General features: G+C 37.6%; 2 protein-coding genes across 2 annotated transcripts; one reads left to right on the plus strand and one right to left on the minus strand.

Annotated features, from left to right (window-relative positions):
* LOC109223494 (probable inactive receptor kinase At4g23740) lies at positions 899-4418 on the plus strand. The gene is made up of 3 exons (XM_019387831.1): positions 899-1161; positions 1614-2903; positions 3614-4418. Exons 2-3 carry the CDS (start codon positions 1682-1684, stop codon positions 4267-4269), a joined length of 1878 nt encoding a protein of 625 aa, XP_019243376.1. The 5' UTR covers positions 899-1161; positions 1614-1681; the 3' UTR covers positions 4270-4418.
* On the minus strand, positions 7359-10989 carry LOC109223495 (myosin IB heavy chain-like). Its single transcript, XM_019387832.1, has 4 exons — positions 10595-10989; positions 8885-9203; positions 7880-7938; positions 7359-7744 (listed from the first exon to the last, which is right to left on the minus strand). The coding sequence occupies exons 1-4, from the start codon at positions 10845-10847 to the stop codon at positions 7713-7715; spliced, it is 663 nt and encodes a 220-aa protein (XP_019243377.1). The 5' UTR covers positions 10848-10989; the 3' UTR covers positions 7359-7712.

The raw sequence follows: 19187 nt of genomic DNA on the forward strand, positions 1-19187 counted from the left end.
GCATGAAATAGTTCAATAGTCTAGTGGTTGAGACTCCCTTGGCTCCACAAATATTTTTTGATGGTTACTGGCCTATTGCTAGAAATAGTGACAACGCTTGTGAAAAATTGTCACCGATCACACGGAGACAACTTTTACATTATGTGTCTTATTTTTCTGGGGTTACTTGTTTGATTGTCTGAAATTGGAAAACTTTTACTTGTGTTTTTATTCTTTTATAATTAAACAGGACCACTAAACCATTTGCCAATTAAGTGTAATATATTTTTTTGACATAAGTTATGTTTGTGACAAAGAAAATGAAATGTCTCATACTTTTCTGTATGAGAACCAAGATATCACCTAAGAGTAAGTTATGAGTCACGTGAAAGTGCAGTATTCCACTCTCTTCACCAAATAAAGCTCCACCCAATTAGATTTTACTAACATGGGGGACGTGATTAAAGAGTGGTAAGTTTCCTTTAATTTTCTCAATTGTAACGTGTGTTTCTTTATTGAGCGAGCAGCTTAAAAATGGCGGAAATGGTGGATAATGCTGTTCTGGTGTTCCCTACCCCACTGGCACCACGTGCACCTCCCCCACTTCCCTCTTCTTTAGCCCCCATTAATCCTTTACTTTTCCCTTTTTCTTCACTATCAGTCTATCACTATTGTTATTGTATATAGTAAATCCAAGAATTGTTAAAGAGAGTAGTTATTTGTGTGTTAATAACTTGTTCATAGTTGTTCCGCTTTTGTCTGCACGTGCATTTCCCACTCTTTTCGCCTTCTTTGTAAAACCAAATTCTTTATTTGTTGCTTGCTTTGCTTATTGCTTTCTTCTTCAACCTGCTCTCAATCATTTATTGTTCTGTCTCCTACCCCCTTCCACCCCCTCCCCTCTACCCCCCCCCCCCTCCCTCCTCATTTAATCATTTTCTCCTCCTCTGCCCAAAGCTACTAATTGCACCATTTATTTCCATCATTTTCCTCTACAGCACCCTTCATCTACTCCTTCCTTTCCGTTTACTCTTCCAGCTGTTTGATTTTATTCCCCAGTAAAGCTATATTTGGTAACTGCTATTCAAGTTCTGATCTTGGCTGAATTTTGTTGGGAAAGCTATCTGAGAAGGAACTAATCTCCGTGTGATGCTATTTGGCCACATGGGTATTGATATTCAGGTTCATTCCAATGTTCTTTTGTTACTACCGACAGTTCAAATTTTGCATTCTTTGCTTTAAGATCAAGAAACATTAAGTTCAACCTTTTTTATGTGTCTATACTCGGAAATATGTGAAGAACACGAAATGCCTGTTAGTTCCTTTTTTCTTTTTTTCTTTTTCTAGCTGCAGCTCAAATAGAAGACTCGGGAAAAAAGTTGAAGAGTTATTAGTCAGTAAATGTGGGCAAAAATTTTACCAAACTCTTGCTTTTCTCTAGCTATGTTCTCTATTAGTTTGCTTTGGTTGACCAAAAAACAAGTCTTTTAAGTGTCTACGTAACATTAGTTACCTTATAAACTCTATATTTATGGCTAAAAAACGGTTCTCTGATTTTTAATGGTAATTATTTATACTGAATAATGAACATTATGCCGTTTCTAACTCTTATTCCGTTTTTTCTATATCTTCAGATAGAGTAATGAAGGGGGGCCGTTACTAGTAGTTGATGCTTTTGTAATTTAGCTTAGAGGAGGAAAAGATGGGCACAAAGTTCCATTTCTTGTCAGTTTTATTCTGCTCAACTCTGTTCTGGTTAGCAAGCAGTGAACCATTTGAAGACAAAGAAGCGCTTCTTGATTTCCTTGATAATATTAACCACTCTCGCTATCTCAATTGGGATGTGCAAACTTCTGCTTGCAATTCTTGGACCGGAGTCACTTGCAATCATGATAATTCAAGAATTATAGCAGTTAGATTACCTGGAGTTGGATTCCGCGGCTCGATTCCTGTAAACACTCTAAGCCGCTTATCTGCTCTTCAGATCTTGAGTTTGAGGTCTAATAGTCTTAGTGGACCTTTCCCTTTTGAGTTTGCAAACCTTGGAAATTTGACTTCTCTGTATCTTCAGTCCAATAATTTAAATGGTTCATTGCCTGCTGATTTTTCTGCTTGGAAAAGCCTTTCGGTTTTGGATTTGTCATATAATGATTTTAGTGGGAGTATACCGTCTTCAGTTTCAAACTTGACTCATTTGACTGCTCTTGTTCTTGCTAATAATTCACTCTCTGGGAATATTCCTGATCTCAATCTCCCTAGCTTGCAACTATTAGATCTTTCCAACAATGACTTTACTGGAAATGTCCCCAATTCTCTTCAAAGATTTCCTGGTTCGGCTTTTGCTGGTAACCGGCTTTCTCCTGCAAATTTATCACCTTCACTTCCTCCAGTTCCTCCTCCAAGTATCCCACCAAAAAAGAAATCTTTAAAACTCCGTGAACCTGCAATACTTGGGATCGTAATTGGAGGATGTGTTTTAGGTTTCTTGCTAATAGCTGCAGTGCTAATTATGCGCTATTCGAAGAAAGAGGGTAAAAATGGGGCCATAGAGAAATCAGTCAAGAAAGAAGCATCGTTTAGGAAGGGAGCTTCCAGCAGTCAGCACGGAGAACGGAATCTTGTATTCTTTGAGGGTTGTAATCTCGCATTTGACCTTGAAGATCTGTTGAGAGCTTCAGCGGAGGTGCTTGGTAAAGGAACATTTGGCACTGCGTATAAGGCAGCTTTGGAGGATTCTACAACAGTTGTGGTGAAGAGGTTGAAGGAGAGTGTTGGAAGAAAAGATTTCGAGCAACAGATGGAGGTTGTTGGCAATATCAGGCACGAGAATGTGGCTCCACTTAGGGCATACTACTATTCCAAAGAAGAGAAGCTCATGGTCTATGATTTTTACAGCCAAGGGAATGCATCTGCAATGCTGCATGGTATGCTAATCACCCACCTAATTTCTGCTAATCTTGCTTTTGTTGTTCCTGAACCAATCCCTAGAGAATTGATTATCAGGACCAAAAAGATAGTTCAGATCATTTCTAGTCATGTGTCTTGTGCAACATTGCAATTTTTCAGCATTTTCCCCTGCTTGCAGGCTAATTCTAACTGTAATACCAATTAGCATTGAATCCACTAGGATGGAGTATCTGCTGTCGTAATCCTCATTGATAGTTTTTATCATCATTAGCTTATAGGACAGCATAAGCATCCTAAAGTCATAATATTAACTGCCAGTTTTAGGTCCAGTTTAAGTGCAATTTTGGTTTTAACTTGTCAAAATTCAAGAATATCCTGTTCCTCGAGAGGTTTTCACTGTTGGCTTCTATGATAAATATATCAGTGAAATAATGCCCTGAGTAGAACTTTGCTTTGGCATAATAGTCGACTCTCATCTTTGTTAGGTGGATAGTGTCTTAGGTGTGAAAGTCATAAACTCTTCTTCAAATTCTACATTACATACTCTTTCTCTACAAGATGCTGGGAATCCCTTGCACCACATAGTATGTAGATTTTGAGGAAGAGTATAAATAAGGCATATGAGATCTCACAATAACATTTTATTAATCATAAATAATCACCAACAAGAATTTGGTTCTTTCAAGTATTCTTATCAGTATATATCTAATGCACTTTCCAATTGCAGCAAAGAGGTCTGCTGATCGGATTCCTCTAGATTGGGATAGCCGACTACGAATTGCCATTGGTGCAGCTAGAGGCATTGCTCATATACACGGAGAGACAGGGGGAAAGCTTGTCCACGGGAACATAAAATCCTCAAACATATTCCTCAACTCCCAAGGGTTCGGTTGTATTTCTGATCTTGGCTTGGCAACTATAATGAGTCCGCTTGTTCCACCAGTCATGCGGGCTGCAGGTTTTCAACCCCCAGAAGTTACAGATTCAAGAAAAGTGTCCCAAGCCTCCGATGTATACAGCTTTGGAGTCCTATTGCTTGAACTTCTCACCGGAAAATCACCTATACATGCCACAGGGACGAATGAGGTTGTCCACTTAGTCAGATGGGTACATTCTGTCGTTCGTGAGGAGTGGACTGCAGAGGTATTCGACGTGGAGCTTTTGAAGTATCCTAATATAGAAGAAGAAATGGTGGAGATGTTACAAATAGGTTTGACCTGTGTAGCCAGAATGCCAGACCAGAGACCAAAAATGTCGCAAGTAGTAAAGATGGTAGAGGGTGTTAGAAGAGTGAATACAGGGACTCGGCCATCCTCTGAAGGTTCTACTCCCAACCTGACACCACCAATGACTGAAATAAGGTCGTCTTCTATTATACATTGATATTTCTTGTTATTTAGAGATTAGTTACTGTTGTCTATCGTCCATTTGTTTCTTTGTTACGAGTTCAAAGACATGGCTGGTAATTCTTTATTGTTTCAGCTATCAAATTGAATAGGGATGCTAAATAGTTAATTTCTCTCTTCTTGATCTCTCCTTTTAAGCTTGTTCGCAGAAAAGTATATCGGTCCGTTTGATATAGATATTTTCAATATAACTGATTCAATCACTGAATCACTTCATTAAGTCTGTGGTTAATACAAGAAAATTAGTACTACTTTTATGCTAATACCAAAGTGTCTGTACTTGAAAAGCATTGATTATTTTAATCAATTATCAATCAATCAGTCAGAATTTTGATAATATTAACCAAACAGGAAAAATATACCAGGTACCTTTGAGTTGTAATGGAATGAATTTGCGCACGGTAGGGCAGATTTCATAATATGCTGGACTGGTTGATGCTACATTGTATAACAGTTCCATAGTAGTAATTGCTGGGGCGCAAAAATAGGCTTCTAGTCAGGAGCGGAGCTATCTTTCTTCAAAGGGAGAAAATTACACCATTTACATAGCTCAATTTGTTTTCTATTTGAACATCAATTTGTATGTGGTCCGTATGTGGTCCGAGCGATCAAGGACATGTATGATGGAGCTAAGACTAAGGTTAGGACGGTGGGAGGCGACTCGGAGCATTTCCCGGTTGTTATGGGATTACACCAAGGCTCAGCGCTTAGCCCGTTCTTATTTGCCTTGGTGATGGATGCTTTGACACACCATATTCAAGGGGAGGTGCCATGGTGTATGTTGTTTGCTGACGACATAGTTCTAATTGACGAGACGAAGACCGGTGTTAACGAGATTGGAGGTTTGGAGACAGACTCTCGAGTCTAAGGGTTTCAAATTGAGCAGGTCTAAGACAGAGCACTTGGAATGCAAGTTTAGCGCTGAGTCGAGGGATGTAGGCGGGGTCGTGAGGCTTGGGCCACAGGCCATCCCCAAGCGAGATAGCTTCAAGTACCTTGGGTCGATGATTCAGGGGGATGGAGAGATCGACGAGGACGTCACTCACCGCATAGGGGCGGGCTGGATGAAATGGAGGCTTGCATCTGGAGTCTTGTGTGACAAGAAAGTGTCACCGACACTCAAAGGTAAGTTTTATAGAGCTATAGTTAGACCGGCCATGTTGTATGGGGCAGAGTGCTGGCCGGTTAAGAACTCCCATATCCAGAGGATAAAAGTAGCAGAGATGCGGATGCTGAGGTGGATGTGCGGGCACACTAGGATAGACAAGATTAGGAATGAAGATATTCGGAAGAAGGTGGGCGTCGTCCCTGTGGATGACAAGATGCAGGAAGCGAGGCTCATATGGTTCGGGCACGTGCAGAGGAGAAGCCTCGATGCACCGGTGAGGAGGTGTGAGCGGTTGGCCGTGGTGGGTACGAGAAGAGGTAGAGGGAGACCTAAGAAGTATTGGGGAGAGGTGATCAGGCAGGACATGGCTCGACTGCTCATTTCCGAGGACATGGCCCTTGATAGGAAGGCCTGGAGGTCAAGCATTAGGGTTGTAGGATAGGGGTAGTAAAGCTTTCCTTACTTCATTCCGGGGGTGAGGCGGGGTTGGATTAGGATTGGTCTTAGATGGCTTACAGTTTATGTTGGACCCACACTATTCTTGTTGTTTGTCTTAGCCCCGGGCCTTAGATTATGGTCACTGTTATTGCATGTCATTCATCTTTCGGTTTTTATGTTTCTGTTACTATTATGATTTCTACTGGAGTTACTAATGAATTCTCTCCTCTTATTTTTTCTTACTTTATTTTCGACTTTCTGAGCCGAGGGTCTATCGGAAACAGCCTCTCTGCCCCTATCGGGGCAGGGGTAAGGTCTGCGTACACATTACCCTCCCCAAACCCCACTATATGGGATTTTACTGGGTAGTAGTTGTTGTTATTGTATGTGGTCCGTTCTACATTTGGAGCAGGGCCACTTTTTGCAGTACTGAAATCCCCAGTTGCAATAGATGATAGTGGTTGACCGACATTATTTACTACGAGTAGGCTTTCTAGTTACTGCACTATATTAAATCCACAACGGCCATTTCTTATGTTTATACAGTTTCTGTCGGTATATAACTTGTCCCTAACCTTGAGTATATACGGTCAAATCTCTCTATAACGGCCTCGCTTGTTCCGAATATTTTTGGATGTTCTAGTGAAGTGTTGTTATATAAAACATAAATTATAACATAACATGAAAATTAGAGAAGTCTACTGTATTACTATTCAAGATTTTAAACCTAATGACTCCTAATTAGTACTTAGTAAATAGAGATGGTAGACGGTATTACCATATTACTTCAGCAGGATTGATTATTTTAATCAATTAGCAAATAGTCACATATTTAAATTATCAGAAAATAATTTTGCGAGTACAAGCCAAACAGGCACAACTATTGTAATGGAATCAATTTGCACATGGTTGCGCAGACTTCAGAATGCTGAACGTATTAAGTAATACATTTCCACATTAGCCATTACTGTGCCTTAAAGAAGCCTCCTACGTCCAGAGCACTCTTACCTTTTTCTCTTTTAAAATATCAACTTGCCTGCATTCTCTTACACCCTCCGGTCCACAATAAGTGACCAATTTGCTTTTTTATTTTGGTTCAAAATAAGTGTCCATTTATATAATCAAGAAAAATGACCAATTTGCTTTTTTATTTTGGTTCAAAATAAGTGTCCATTTATATAATCAAGAAAAAATTCAATTGTATCCCTAAAAAGTCATTTACTCCTCACATTTAAGAAGAGAAGTAAGTGCTACTATAACTATGCTGCAACATTTAATAAAGGGTAGTTTAGTCACACTAACTATTTTGTCTATAATTTAGTATTTCCTTAATGAGTGTGCCCAAAGCAAATTAATCACTTATTGTGGACCGGAGGAATTATTTGTTATCAATAAATGGGCTGTCTTGTTCCTAATATATGAAATTCACAATGGTCGTTTCCTCCGATGTTTTATACGGTTTAAGTCAATCTACCCTTAGGTGGAGAAACTTTTGTACAAGTTGTGCTTTCCAACTATTATAGCCACCAAAGAATCTCATCTTATAAATTGGGAAATTTACAATATTACAAAATAAAGCTGGAGAAGAAAAAATAGAAAATAAATGACAAGGAAAAAACTTCTAAAGATTTACAACAGGGCAACAAGCTATATAAATGGGCAGGCATGCATAGCTAGAGCAATGAAACTAGCTTATATGATAAAAATAATACAATTTGTCCCTTTTACTTTTCTGTTCTCTAATAAGTAAAAATCGATCACCTTTCCACATTGAATTATACAACCGGCTCCCATTGTCAAACAGCAAGACACACATTTGCAGGCATGCTAGTGGAGCAGTTGATGTTCTTAGACCATTACACACTAAGGGTTGCTCATTTCCGCAAAATTCTTGTTTTCACACCCCCTGAAATTGAGAAGAGAAAAAAATCTCACAGCATAAGAGAAATAGTTCAGATGCCAAACTAAGCCCAACCACAATTTGCAGAAAAAGTTAGTAATACAGAAAGAATGCAGAAAATGCCATAAAACCATAACCAACCTTCAACTTCCTCAAATTGAACTTCTTTAACGAGTACAGAAGATGCATTGTACTCAAACCTACAAGATTAAGATTATGAAACAACATAAGTATTAGGTAATTAAAAGAAAAAAACCTAAAGGGAATGGAAATGACAAAAAATATCCAAGGTAGAGGTGGAGGAAAATTAGCAGCATGTGCGCTAAAGACAATATATATATAATCACGAGCAACAAGCATTACATAGCAGTCCCAAATGCTAGACTGATCATGTCATATGAAATCTGTGTTAATTGAAATGTGTATAATATCACAATTTTTAGCACCAAAATTTCAAACAAGCAAGCATCTCAGTGTCAAGTTCCCATCGGATGCCTAGAGACAATAGCATGCTAATCTACCTCTAATCATGTGATAACATAGCTCCAACCCCGTCCGACCCCACACCCATTTCCTTTTTCTGTGTCCAGAACAAGCAATTTCAACCTTTCCATCACCTACAAAGGTGCTCCTTTGATTTAAGATTCATCATATGATTCAGTTTTCCCATGTATCGTCCTCGAGAAACTCAATAAATTCTATCTAAAACGTTAAAATGGGTCTACATCGTACATTGTTTCTTAGAAGGTCACAACAGAAAGTGCTTGATTAGAGAAAAAAAATGAGGTCAAATTGGAAGGTCAGCATCTACAATCATGATAGTTGGACATATTAGCAGTCTAGAAGCGATATACCAAAAACTATTGAGAGCATTCATATGAGGGTGGACAGTTATTTGCTGGGATATGAGCAGGTCCCAAAATTGAGGTAAACATTCTAAGTCTTCAATCTTTATCTCATACTATAGAAACCTTGACCCTATCATCCACGCTTCTTCAACAACACTGCCCTAAGAATCTATTACAATATCTGGAGATGTCTGTCCACATTGCAACTCAAAAGTTTGTCTAGTTAAGAGATACAACTAAAAGAATGATTTGGACTTCAAATATGAATTAGAAAATGACATTGCACCATTGAAGTTACCTATTAGAGAAGAGAACATCAAGTTCATAGTCAGATTGACTCTTGGTAGCTTCTACTAAGGTTGTTACTATTTCTGTCTTCCGTGTACTGGCCATGAGCAGATCATACTCAGTCGGGACAATAATTGCAAAGAAATTGTCACTTAATTCACTTAGACAGAGCTTCTCAACAGCTGCCAGGGCAATCCGCCTTTTAAGTGCACCACAATCTGGGTCTACAATGTAGACGGCGAAATCAGTTATAAGGAGAATCCGCTGCTTCATCTTCCCTGAGCCTGTAAACTTCAGAACTTTGTCTGCAAATAGAACCTTTTTGTCACCTGCAATAGGCAAATAGATCAACCTAAATGAGAAATTTTAATATGTAAAATGGAGGATCCACAAGAATCAATTCCACCAAGTTAAATCTGATAGGGGCACAAGAAGCAGTATTCTCTCACATTAAATTACACAGGTTGGCTAACTTTTGCAGCTGAAGCTGCACTCTGAGTCTAATTGGTTAGCTATCTAGGAGCTAAGCTCATCACACAAGAAGCTAAGCTGATTTCATAATACTGTGGGTACTATCGACTACTCTCATGCATCACTTGCTACAGAAGGGCCTGGAATTAAGGTTTTCACCTACTCTTTGACACAGGGACAAACATGGGGTTTGGTGGCCTGTATGAAAAAGTTTATGTGCTCTGTTTCGTTCACATGTTAACCGTAGATTGGACATATATTTTTGTTGAGTTTCCAATAGATATATCATCCAACTCCGAAGAAATTCCATATAATAACATAGACATATCCAAGTTATCATATACAACAGCCCTGAATATTCATCTCCTTTAGCAACTGTTGTCTTGAGAGTGGAGATAACTTCCACCAAGATAGTTTTTGACAGCCTTCTAAGCAAATCAGTTATTCGAACTTGATGAACATAAACAATGTGATGTGAAGGCATGCAATAGAGGTTGCAAGAACTAGAAGATACTGCGTTTAAAATGTTACTACTCCTTATTAATAGGAATAGCATAACTGAAGATTGGCAACAGAATTTACTCAGAAAACCAAATGCGCAGAGAACATAGCATGCTTCAATTTGATACTTCAACAGGAGGCTTATCTTACACAGGACAATGTGAGAAAAGAAGAATCTCATCCCAACCAGCAGATGCTACTTATGCAACGCAAATGCAGAAGATATGAATCAACTCTCTTGTATCACCCTGCAGCTAGACATATAAGAACATGTTTCTAAACCACAATCCTTCAGTGAATCCTATATCAGCTGGGGTCATTGGGTAACTCGATAGCTGTTAAAAGACAATAGCAAACCATTCTAAGCGGACATTTTAGGATCATCTGGAGTTAGAGAAACTTGAGATGTTTTAAGGGGGGTTTGGACGCAAGAAGCTTTTGAACCCTTTTTGCAGGTGTAATCTCGATAAGGTAAATGATGTAAATCAGATTTTTGGTTTTTCTCAGTTCCTTAAACGTTGTAAACGAGCTGTTTCAGGCTCATATTCAGTACATGGTTAACAAAGAACAGGTCTTTAGCAAGAAACATGCGGCTGAAATTCAAAACCTAAGCACAGGTCACATTAAGTCAAAGATAAAAGCCCAAACTTAACGCATTGAGATTAACTTAAAAAACCCCAAATTAACTTCACCTTAGTATTGAATCGAAACGATAACCAAAAATAAAATCAAGAGAATCTTAGAATACCTTGCTTCTCGAGAATCTTCATGAGATAAGGTCGAGAAGGCACGTCAAGATAATCACCCAAATAATCTCTATGAATAGAAGCTTTTCTACGGACTTTGAATCCCATAAAAGGCTCTTGATCTTCCGTCACATTGCTATCGGAGAGCCTCAACTTCAAATTTCCACCCACTTCGCCATCGTCGGGAATCGTGTCGTCATCGAAATGAATCTTTTGTGGTTGAGTTTCTCCCCTATTTGATAGAAAACGTGACATCGCCGGCGACGAAACGGTTAGTGGAAAGAGATACGAAAATGCCGGAGAAGAAATGTTAGGCCGAAGTGCCGATGTCTTAAAAAGTTGGTTTGATTTTGTTTATTTGCCGGTGGGGGAAGAAAGCGTGCACAGCTGTCGTCCATTGTTACATCACCTGGCGTGCCAGCTGAGGGCCCACTTTTCTTCTCATAGGGACCCACTTTTCCTATGTCCCGATAATTTCGAAACAAATTATCCCGGATAATAAAACACTACTTAGTTATATCAACGATTGTATCTCAATTAAATATTAGATAAATTTATCTCAAATTTAATTTTGTAATTTATAATCGCATATTCGTCGTACCAAGCGAGCCCTTATTTGTTAGTAGTAGCATATCTTTTTCATGTTCGAGGGATATATGTTTTTTCTTTCTAAAACGAGTAAGAACTAATTTGACCTAAAGGAGAACGAAGAAACTCTGCTTCCTTCAACAGTACCGTCACAAAATAACTAAAGGAACTATATTTTCAAGTGGTTGAGTGAGTCTACTAAACTTTTCAAATTAAAAAGGAAAAAAGTTTAAATTTGTACCTCTACTATTGAAAATTATCCACGTTAAACCCCGTTCTACTTTCCGGCTAAAATAATACCTGCTGTTACTAAAGTAGGAGAATTTGTACCTAAATCTAACGGATCTCCTACGTGGCAATCGGGTCCCCTATAATAATGTGCCAACTAGACTTTTTTTACCCGCCCACCTTTTTATAACCCGCCCCACTTTTAATTTGTTAATTAGCCTAGTAAAATATTTTCAACCCCGGTCAAAACCTTTCACCTTCATTTACAGAAAAATCTCTCGCCTTCTCTCTTCACTGTAAAAATCGTCTTCATCATCTTCATCGTGGATGCATACGAAGGTACCTATTTCCTTGTTAAATTAGTAAATCGTCATTTCTTTGGTTTGTTTTTTGTATGGACGGAAGCATATCGTTGCATTTAGTTTTGATATTTTGTTTCTTTGACTAGGGTTTTGACTGATTCATGTAGATATGTATTTTTTTAGTTAGGAGGTGTGTCTGATTTCTGTTGTTTTTATTTGCATGTGGTCTGTTCATACTCGATTTAACCCTAAATTTATTTTCCTTTTATTGGTCTTTATTACTGGTGGTTTAGGGTTTGTATTTTGTATTGGAATCATCCCTATCTGGTATTTTCTTTTTGTTTCGGTTTAGGGTTTCAATTTTTGTGGTCCTACATATATGGTATTTGACAGAAAAAGGGTCCCCTTTGTGTTGGATCTGTTTCTTTGATCTCTTATTTTGGGTGTTTGGTCCCCTATTTCTTATACACATGCGTTGAGTTAAGAGACAAGTGGGTCAGAATCTTTTTTTTTATATACTTCGTCCCCCATCATCTCTTTGTTTATTGTAGTTGTGTCTTCATGTGTGGCAGCCCACTATTTTTTTTTTTTTTGGTTTATGTATCTTTGTCTTCACTTTATGTGGTTCTTATGTCTTTATTGTATGATCCACTTTGTCAGCATATTATATAGGTTGTAATGTTACTTTTTTGTTAATTTTTTCCCTTTCTTATTCTGCAACTTATATGCAATGGTCTTATTGGATCTGATTTTTCATTATGGTGGTGATTGGATATATAATCCACAAGTCTTATACTCAAGGAAGCTTGTGCACACTGTTAAAGGTTTTAACTCTGACCAATTGTCTTATAACTATTTAGTAAATGAATTACTTCTAAGTTGGAGTTTATTGGGGTTCAACAAGTAGTTGTGAATGGGCCTAGTGGTAGATATTATGAAATAGAAAGTGATCAAGGTGTTAGGAGTCTACTGTCTTTGGTTAGTGATCAGTTTAATGTTATTGACTTCTTTGTTGTAGATGAGTGTGAGTTAAGTATTAATGTTCATAATATAGTCCAGCACATTAAGGGTTTGATTGATTCAGTCCACTGGGTTCTTCCTGAAGCACACCATAGATATTGTGTAAGACACATAGAGGCAAATTGGTGCAAAAGATGGGAACATGGGGAATATAAGAAGTACTTATGGTGGGCTGCATGGAGCACACATGAGGAAGATTTTAAAGACCAATTAAGGAATATGGCACAAGTGGATGAAGATGGTAAGGAGGCTGTTGAAGATTTGATGAAGTACCCACCTGAAAGTTGGAGTAGAGCATACTTTGACACTGTTTGCAAGAACTATTCAGTGGACAACAACCTAACTAAGTCCTTCAATTCATGGATCAAGGAAGCAAGATTCAAGCCAATTATCAAGATGCTTGAGGATATTAGAGTAAAGGTTATGAACATGCTAAGGGAACATGAATCTGATGTGATGTCATGGAGTAATGACTTCAGTCCCCAAACAATGCAACTGTATAGCCAATACTTGAAGATTGCAAACAAGTGTCATGTTCATTCCAATGGTCAAGAAGGGTATGAAGTGAGTGAAGATGGTGACAGACACACAGTGAATATGGTCAACAAGAGATGCACATGTAGGACATGGGACCTTAATAGAATCCCTTGTCCTCATGAAATCAAAGCAATGCAACACAGCAAAATAAATCCTTTGACTGAAATACACTGATGGTACTCCAAAGAGGCCTATCTCCTAGCATATTCACATAAACTTCAACCAGTGAGAGGAGAAAAATTCTGGAAGGTTGAAGCACCTCATGCAATGGAACCACCAGAATTTGTTAAGATGGCTGGCAGGCCTAAATCAAAAGAACAAGAGAAAAAAAATGAAATAGTCAACAGACAAGGTGAATGAATGCAGTCCAGGAATGGGAGGATAATGAAGTGTTCCACATGTGGTCAGCCTGGACACAATGCTAAGGGTTGTGCAAAGGTAATACTTTTTTTTCAATACTGTCTATTTTATTCACCTATTTACATATTCTATTTACCTATTTACTCTTACATATTTGTTAAATAGCATTCTAAGGGAAAGCAACCAATGGCAAGTAAGAAAAAGGGCAACCAAGCAAAAGAGGCAAAGATGTTTAACAACTCAAGACAGTAATGATGAACAACCCATGTCACCACTTGCTGCAAGTATACCAGTTGAGGAGGACATAGAACTTCAGCACCACTGTTCAGTCAAGCAAGTCAGTCAAGTCATCCAGTACAAGACTCAAACTTTCAGTTTATGCCAACTCCATCAGTGCAAAGGAAACCTCCCAACAACACTGTCCCACCAGATTTTGAGTTTCCTGATTTTGAATCAGATTCTGCCCCAGAAATTAGGCCAAGGACCTGAAGAAAGGACAAGACTGCTTAAGAGACAGCAAGGAACCATACCGGCTATAACAAGAACCATCAATTTTGTTGGTGACTCATCTGGTGTGAGAAAGAAAGCTATAACATGAAACCAGCTTGAGAATATGGCCAAGTTGAAGACAAGAAAGGGTAATGGCAAGTCACAAAACTAATGTGACTTGAACTATAGGTGGACAGCTTTTTTGTGTAGTGGAAGTTTTTGTAAATTTGAAGTTTAGAAGGCTTGTAATTACTGCTATGACAGTATTGTTGTTATCCTTTGCTGGTCGATGTAATTACTGCTATGACAGTATATTTTTTTGCTGGTTGCATCTCTTTTTTGCTGGTTGATGTGATTAAAACAGTTGGTGTTATTAGTTTGCTGTCAATGTTAGTAACTGTTAGTGTTTAATGTTTGTTGGTGTTAAGAATGTTATGACAGTTGGTGTGGTACATGTTAAAACAGTTGGTAACAATGTTAGTAACAGTTAGCTGTTAATTTGCTGTCAATGTTAGTAACAGTTGGTATATGTTAAATGTTTGTGTTCAATGTTATTAACAGCTTATGTTCCCTTTTCTATACTGTACTTTGATGTCAATGTTAGTAACCTGCTGTTGTGTTAAATTTGAACAATTTGTGTTAAATTTTAGTAACATGCTGCTATGTAAATGTTATTAACAATTTGTGTTAAATTTGAACACATGTGGGTGCTATAATAGGATGTGATTAACACCTACTAACCTGCTGATTTAGTGTTACTAATTCGATTAACTATTACTAACCATTGTTAACAGTCATATTCATTTCACTATTTTGATATGTTCTCATTGAGGTTGTAAATTTGGTCGAAAACTTTGAGGTAATACGTTCCCACAGAAAACAGAAGCTAAAAGTGACTAGTTTAGTCCAAAAAACACAGAAAACAGAAGCTAAACAGAAGGTAAAATTCAGTCCAAAAAACAGTTACATGAAAATCTACTTACTTGACTACACAATGATAATTAACTAGTTCCCTAGCAAACTAAACAATACATGTCAATTGACTACACAATGATAATTAACTAAACAATCAACTAAACAAGGAAGAACCATAATAAAATCTACTTCATTATCCAGGCAGCAAAAAATCCAACAAACATTGCCCAAGAACCAATTATCACCATCATTAGTTGTACAACTCTTTCTTCTAATTTTTTGACTTTAGCAGCTTCAAATTTGTTCATGGCTTCCATGTCAATTAATTTTTCTCTCAACTTGTCTCTTTCAATCGTACGGTATTCAAAGACGACTTCAAATCTCTTATTTCAAGCTGGGAACCATCCGCGGATATTTCATCTTCCCATTCGAAATAACCACATGAATTATTCTGCCAAAGAAACATTTAAAAGACTCAATTTTTTTCAAATCAAAACAGCTAGAAAGATTATAAAGATTAGACAAATCCACATCGACACCTTACCTTAGGACGTGCACATTTGTAAAATTTCCTACCGGGTTAGAGGGAGTGGTTGATGTGAAATGGTTGGCAATAATACCACATCGATATCTTCTCTGAGAAGAAGTACTGCTCTACGACATTGATGAAGATGAGAGAGGATAGAGTCGAGCAAAGGAGAAGAAAGAGAATTTGAAGAATTTGTGCCTGCACCCTATTTTTATTCGACTGAAATTGTTATGAGGGGGAATTATTATAAAGTGGGGCGGGGCGGGTTATTATAAAGTGGGGGGGGGGGGTAAAAAAAGCCTAGTTGGCACATTATTATGGGGTCCCGATTGCCACGTAGGAGGTCCGTTAGATTTAGGTACAAATTCTCCTACTTTAGTAACGGTAGGTATTATAGCCGGAAAGTAGAACGGGGTATTAACGTGGATATTTTCAATAGTAGAGGTACAATTTTGGCCTTTTTCCCAATTAAAAAGGACGGAATCCTCCACCCTAACATAGAATGTTGTTTGTTTGATCAAAAAATAATATGAACTTTTGGTTAAACTAATTAAATAAAAAAATAAGGGGTTAATCCTAGTTAAAGATAATGATTTCAGATCTAAAATCGGTTTATGTGGATAACGCAGGATAGTGTTAAAATGGATACAATGCAATATGTATTAAATGTTCAAGGTTAATAATGGGGTGAGAATAACAAGCATTAAATAACAATAAATGACACTAAATGTAAATAAAGAGAATGATTCACCCAATATTGAATGAGGTGGATGATTCCTCCTTCTGACAATGATTCGAGACAAATAACTATGGGAATATTGGAGACTTCTCGGATCTGATGTGAAAAGTGTAAAATAAACAACATAATCGAATCTCTTTAGAAAGGTAGTGTTTGAATTTTTCTAGAGAGTAAACTTTTCAAAAGAGTTCTTATAAGAATCCATAATACATGCCTTTTCCCTTATCTCTCATTCCATTTATATGGGACATCCCCAAAAGGACCCTAAAAGTACAAATACAGAGAATATTCAATGGAATATTCCCTCTAAGGATCCCAATACAAAACTAGCCGTTACTACTGCTCATAATACTCGACCTCGGTTGTGACTGATTGCTTGGTGACGCGTTCCGTTAATCACTGGTCGACCTCGTCCTAGTTGCTCATGATAATCACCTCTTCGTGCTGAATTTTCTCAGTCAAAATTTGACGCATACATTGTTGCCAAACATTCTAATTGACTCTATGACTCTATCTATAGAGGAAGAATTGTTGTAAGAATATAAATAGGGTAACTTATCAAATTTGTTCTAAAAACTCAAGCGAAACGATTTAAAATTTGTCATATGGTAATTGTTGGTATAATTAAATCTACCCATGTTGTTACCAAAAATATGCTAATTTTGCCTTCACAAACTAACAACAGAAGTTTTCCAATAATTTTTGCCAAAGGAACTTGCCCTTAAGGCCTTAAACTATGCAAAGTGACCTAAATTTGCCCTTAAACTTTGAATAACATGGTCCCTCTTCTAACAGCGACCTGCTTCAGAACTAAGAACCTCTGACAATAGGTCTCTGTCCCACAAGGCACAAGCTTAGCTAGCGTTTGGACATAATTTTTGTTGAAACTTGAAAAATATATTTTTGAAGCAGAAATAATATTTAAAAGTTGAAATTGTGTTTGAGCATGTATTTATTTGAAAAAAATAAAGTTTTGTGAGTTTAGAAAAATGTTTGCCAAAAAACTACCTTAAATCAGTTTTTGGGAACTTGAAAAAAAATCCAAAACTTTTTTCAAAACTAAACATATTCTATGAACAAACATTATTTTGAATTATTTTTTTCAAAAAAAGCCATCAAATTCTATGGCCAAACGGGTCCTTAAATTCACGACTCTTAAGCCTCAAATCTATCCAAATACAACTCAAACTATAGTTAATATTGCATCACCCTTAAGCCTCAAATTTAGCCCAAGTAAAACTCAAACAATAATCAATTGCATCACGCTCAAATCTCAAATCAACCTAAATGTAAGTTGAAGAATTTATTATTATTTTTCTCTTATTAACTAACAGAAAATAAATTTGGACTATTTCGCAAAGTTTATGAGCAAATTTGAAGCTATTTTCAAATAAATATATTTCTTTGAACTTAAAATAAAAACATTTAAAAAGGTTGAAGAAGAACAATAATAAGCATCAACATACATGAAGCTCGACATCACTAAGCCAAATATAGACAAAATCTATGGGCAAACATGTGTTTGCCAAATAAAACCCAAGTTTATTTTAGCAAAATTTATGGCCAAACGGGTCCTAATTAATGACTCTTGATGTTATAGTGGTTTGACCAAAAAGTTTCAAGCCCTTTTTGTTAAACCAATTTAATAAATAGATAAAGGGTGAATCCTAGTTAAATGTAATAAATCCCAGATCTGAAGTTCGACAACTTTGATGGTACGGAACCGTGTTCAAGTCAACGAATGCCAAGTTAATGCTTCAATGACTATTAATAAATATGAGAATGAAAACATGCAATAAATGTTATAAATGGCATTAAATGTAATAAGAAGGAATTTGTCACCCAAATGTTGAATGAGATGGATGATTCCTTCTTCTGACTATAGCGTGTGACAGCAGACTATGAAAATGAACAAAGTGTTCTTGGATCTTGTGAATGAAAGAGGAATGTTTAGTAATAGAATCGAACAGAGGGGATAAGACAAGCTTTTTTGTATATTCTTGATAGTCAACCCTTTACAAGATGTTCTCTCATAGAAGTCCAGAGGCCCCCCTTTTTGTTCCCTCTCTCCTCCTATTTATAAGGAATACTCCCAGAAAACCCTAAAAAAGTACAATTGGTGGAATATTTAATGGAATATTCCTATTCATAATCCTAGGAATATTCTAACCGTTCCTGCTTTTTGTTCTCTACTCGACCTTGGCACTGGTCTCTCTCTCTGGGCAACTCCTCGCCACTGGACCGTGCTTGGTTTCGACCTCGGCCTCCGCTCGTCCATTTGCATTCACTAAACTCAACCTAATTTTGACCCATACAGTTAGTCCCTCCGTTATTGAGGTCGTCCTCTTGGGAGTCCTCAATGAGCGGATTTTATCTGCATCTAATAACAAGACATTCCGTTGTGGTGAATCGAGCTGAATTGGTCGATGTCGAATTGATGACGGATCGGCTCAAAGGTTGTGGTTGATGTGACTAACATAAGATGATGTCATGGCCACGCGCGTCATCATTACGCATCTTCCCGATGCAATGCGTTGTTTCCAGTGCCTCTGTCGCTTCGATTTTGGTGTCAATGGCAGTCTTGCATCGATTTGGGCGCCATAATATCTTATAAATAGAGGAAGGGAGATTCAAGATGAAACTTTTCGCACTTCATATTCCATTTGCACTCTGCTTGTTCTTTTGCTTCTTCTTTAACCCTTGTCTCTGATTTCCTTCCGCTTTCAGCTCTAGCTTCTGGTTTCTTTTCCCGTTGATACTCTCCTTCGGCTCTACTGTATACACGTTACTGCAGAAATGACAAACTCCCCTCACTCTTCTGACATAGTCTCCGATGCCACCCCTTTGTCGGTAGCCATGCCTTCCGGTGGCGGTGAACCCACAGTTGC

The sequence above is a fragment of the Nicotiana attenuata genome, chromosome 3 (assembly GCF_001879085.1).
Source record: "Nicotiana attenuata strain UT chromosome 3, NIATTr2, whole genome shotgun sequence".
NCBI classification, from domain to species: Eukaryota; Viridiplantae; Streptophyta; class Magnoliopsida; order Solanales; family Solanaceae; genus Nicotiana; species Nicotiana attenuata.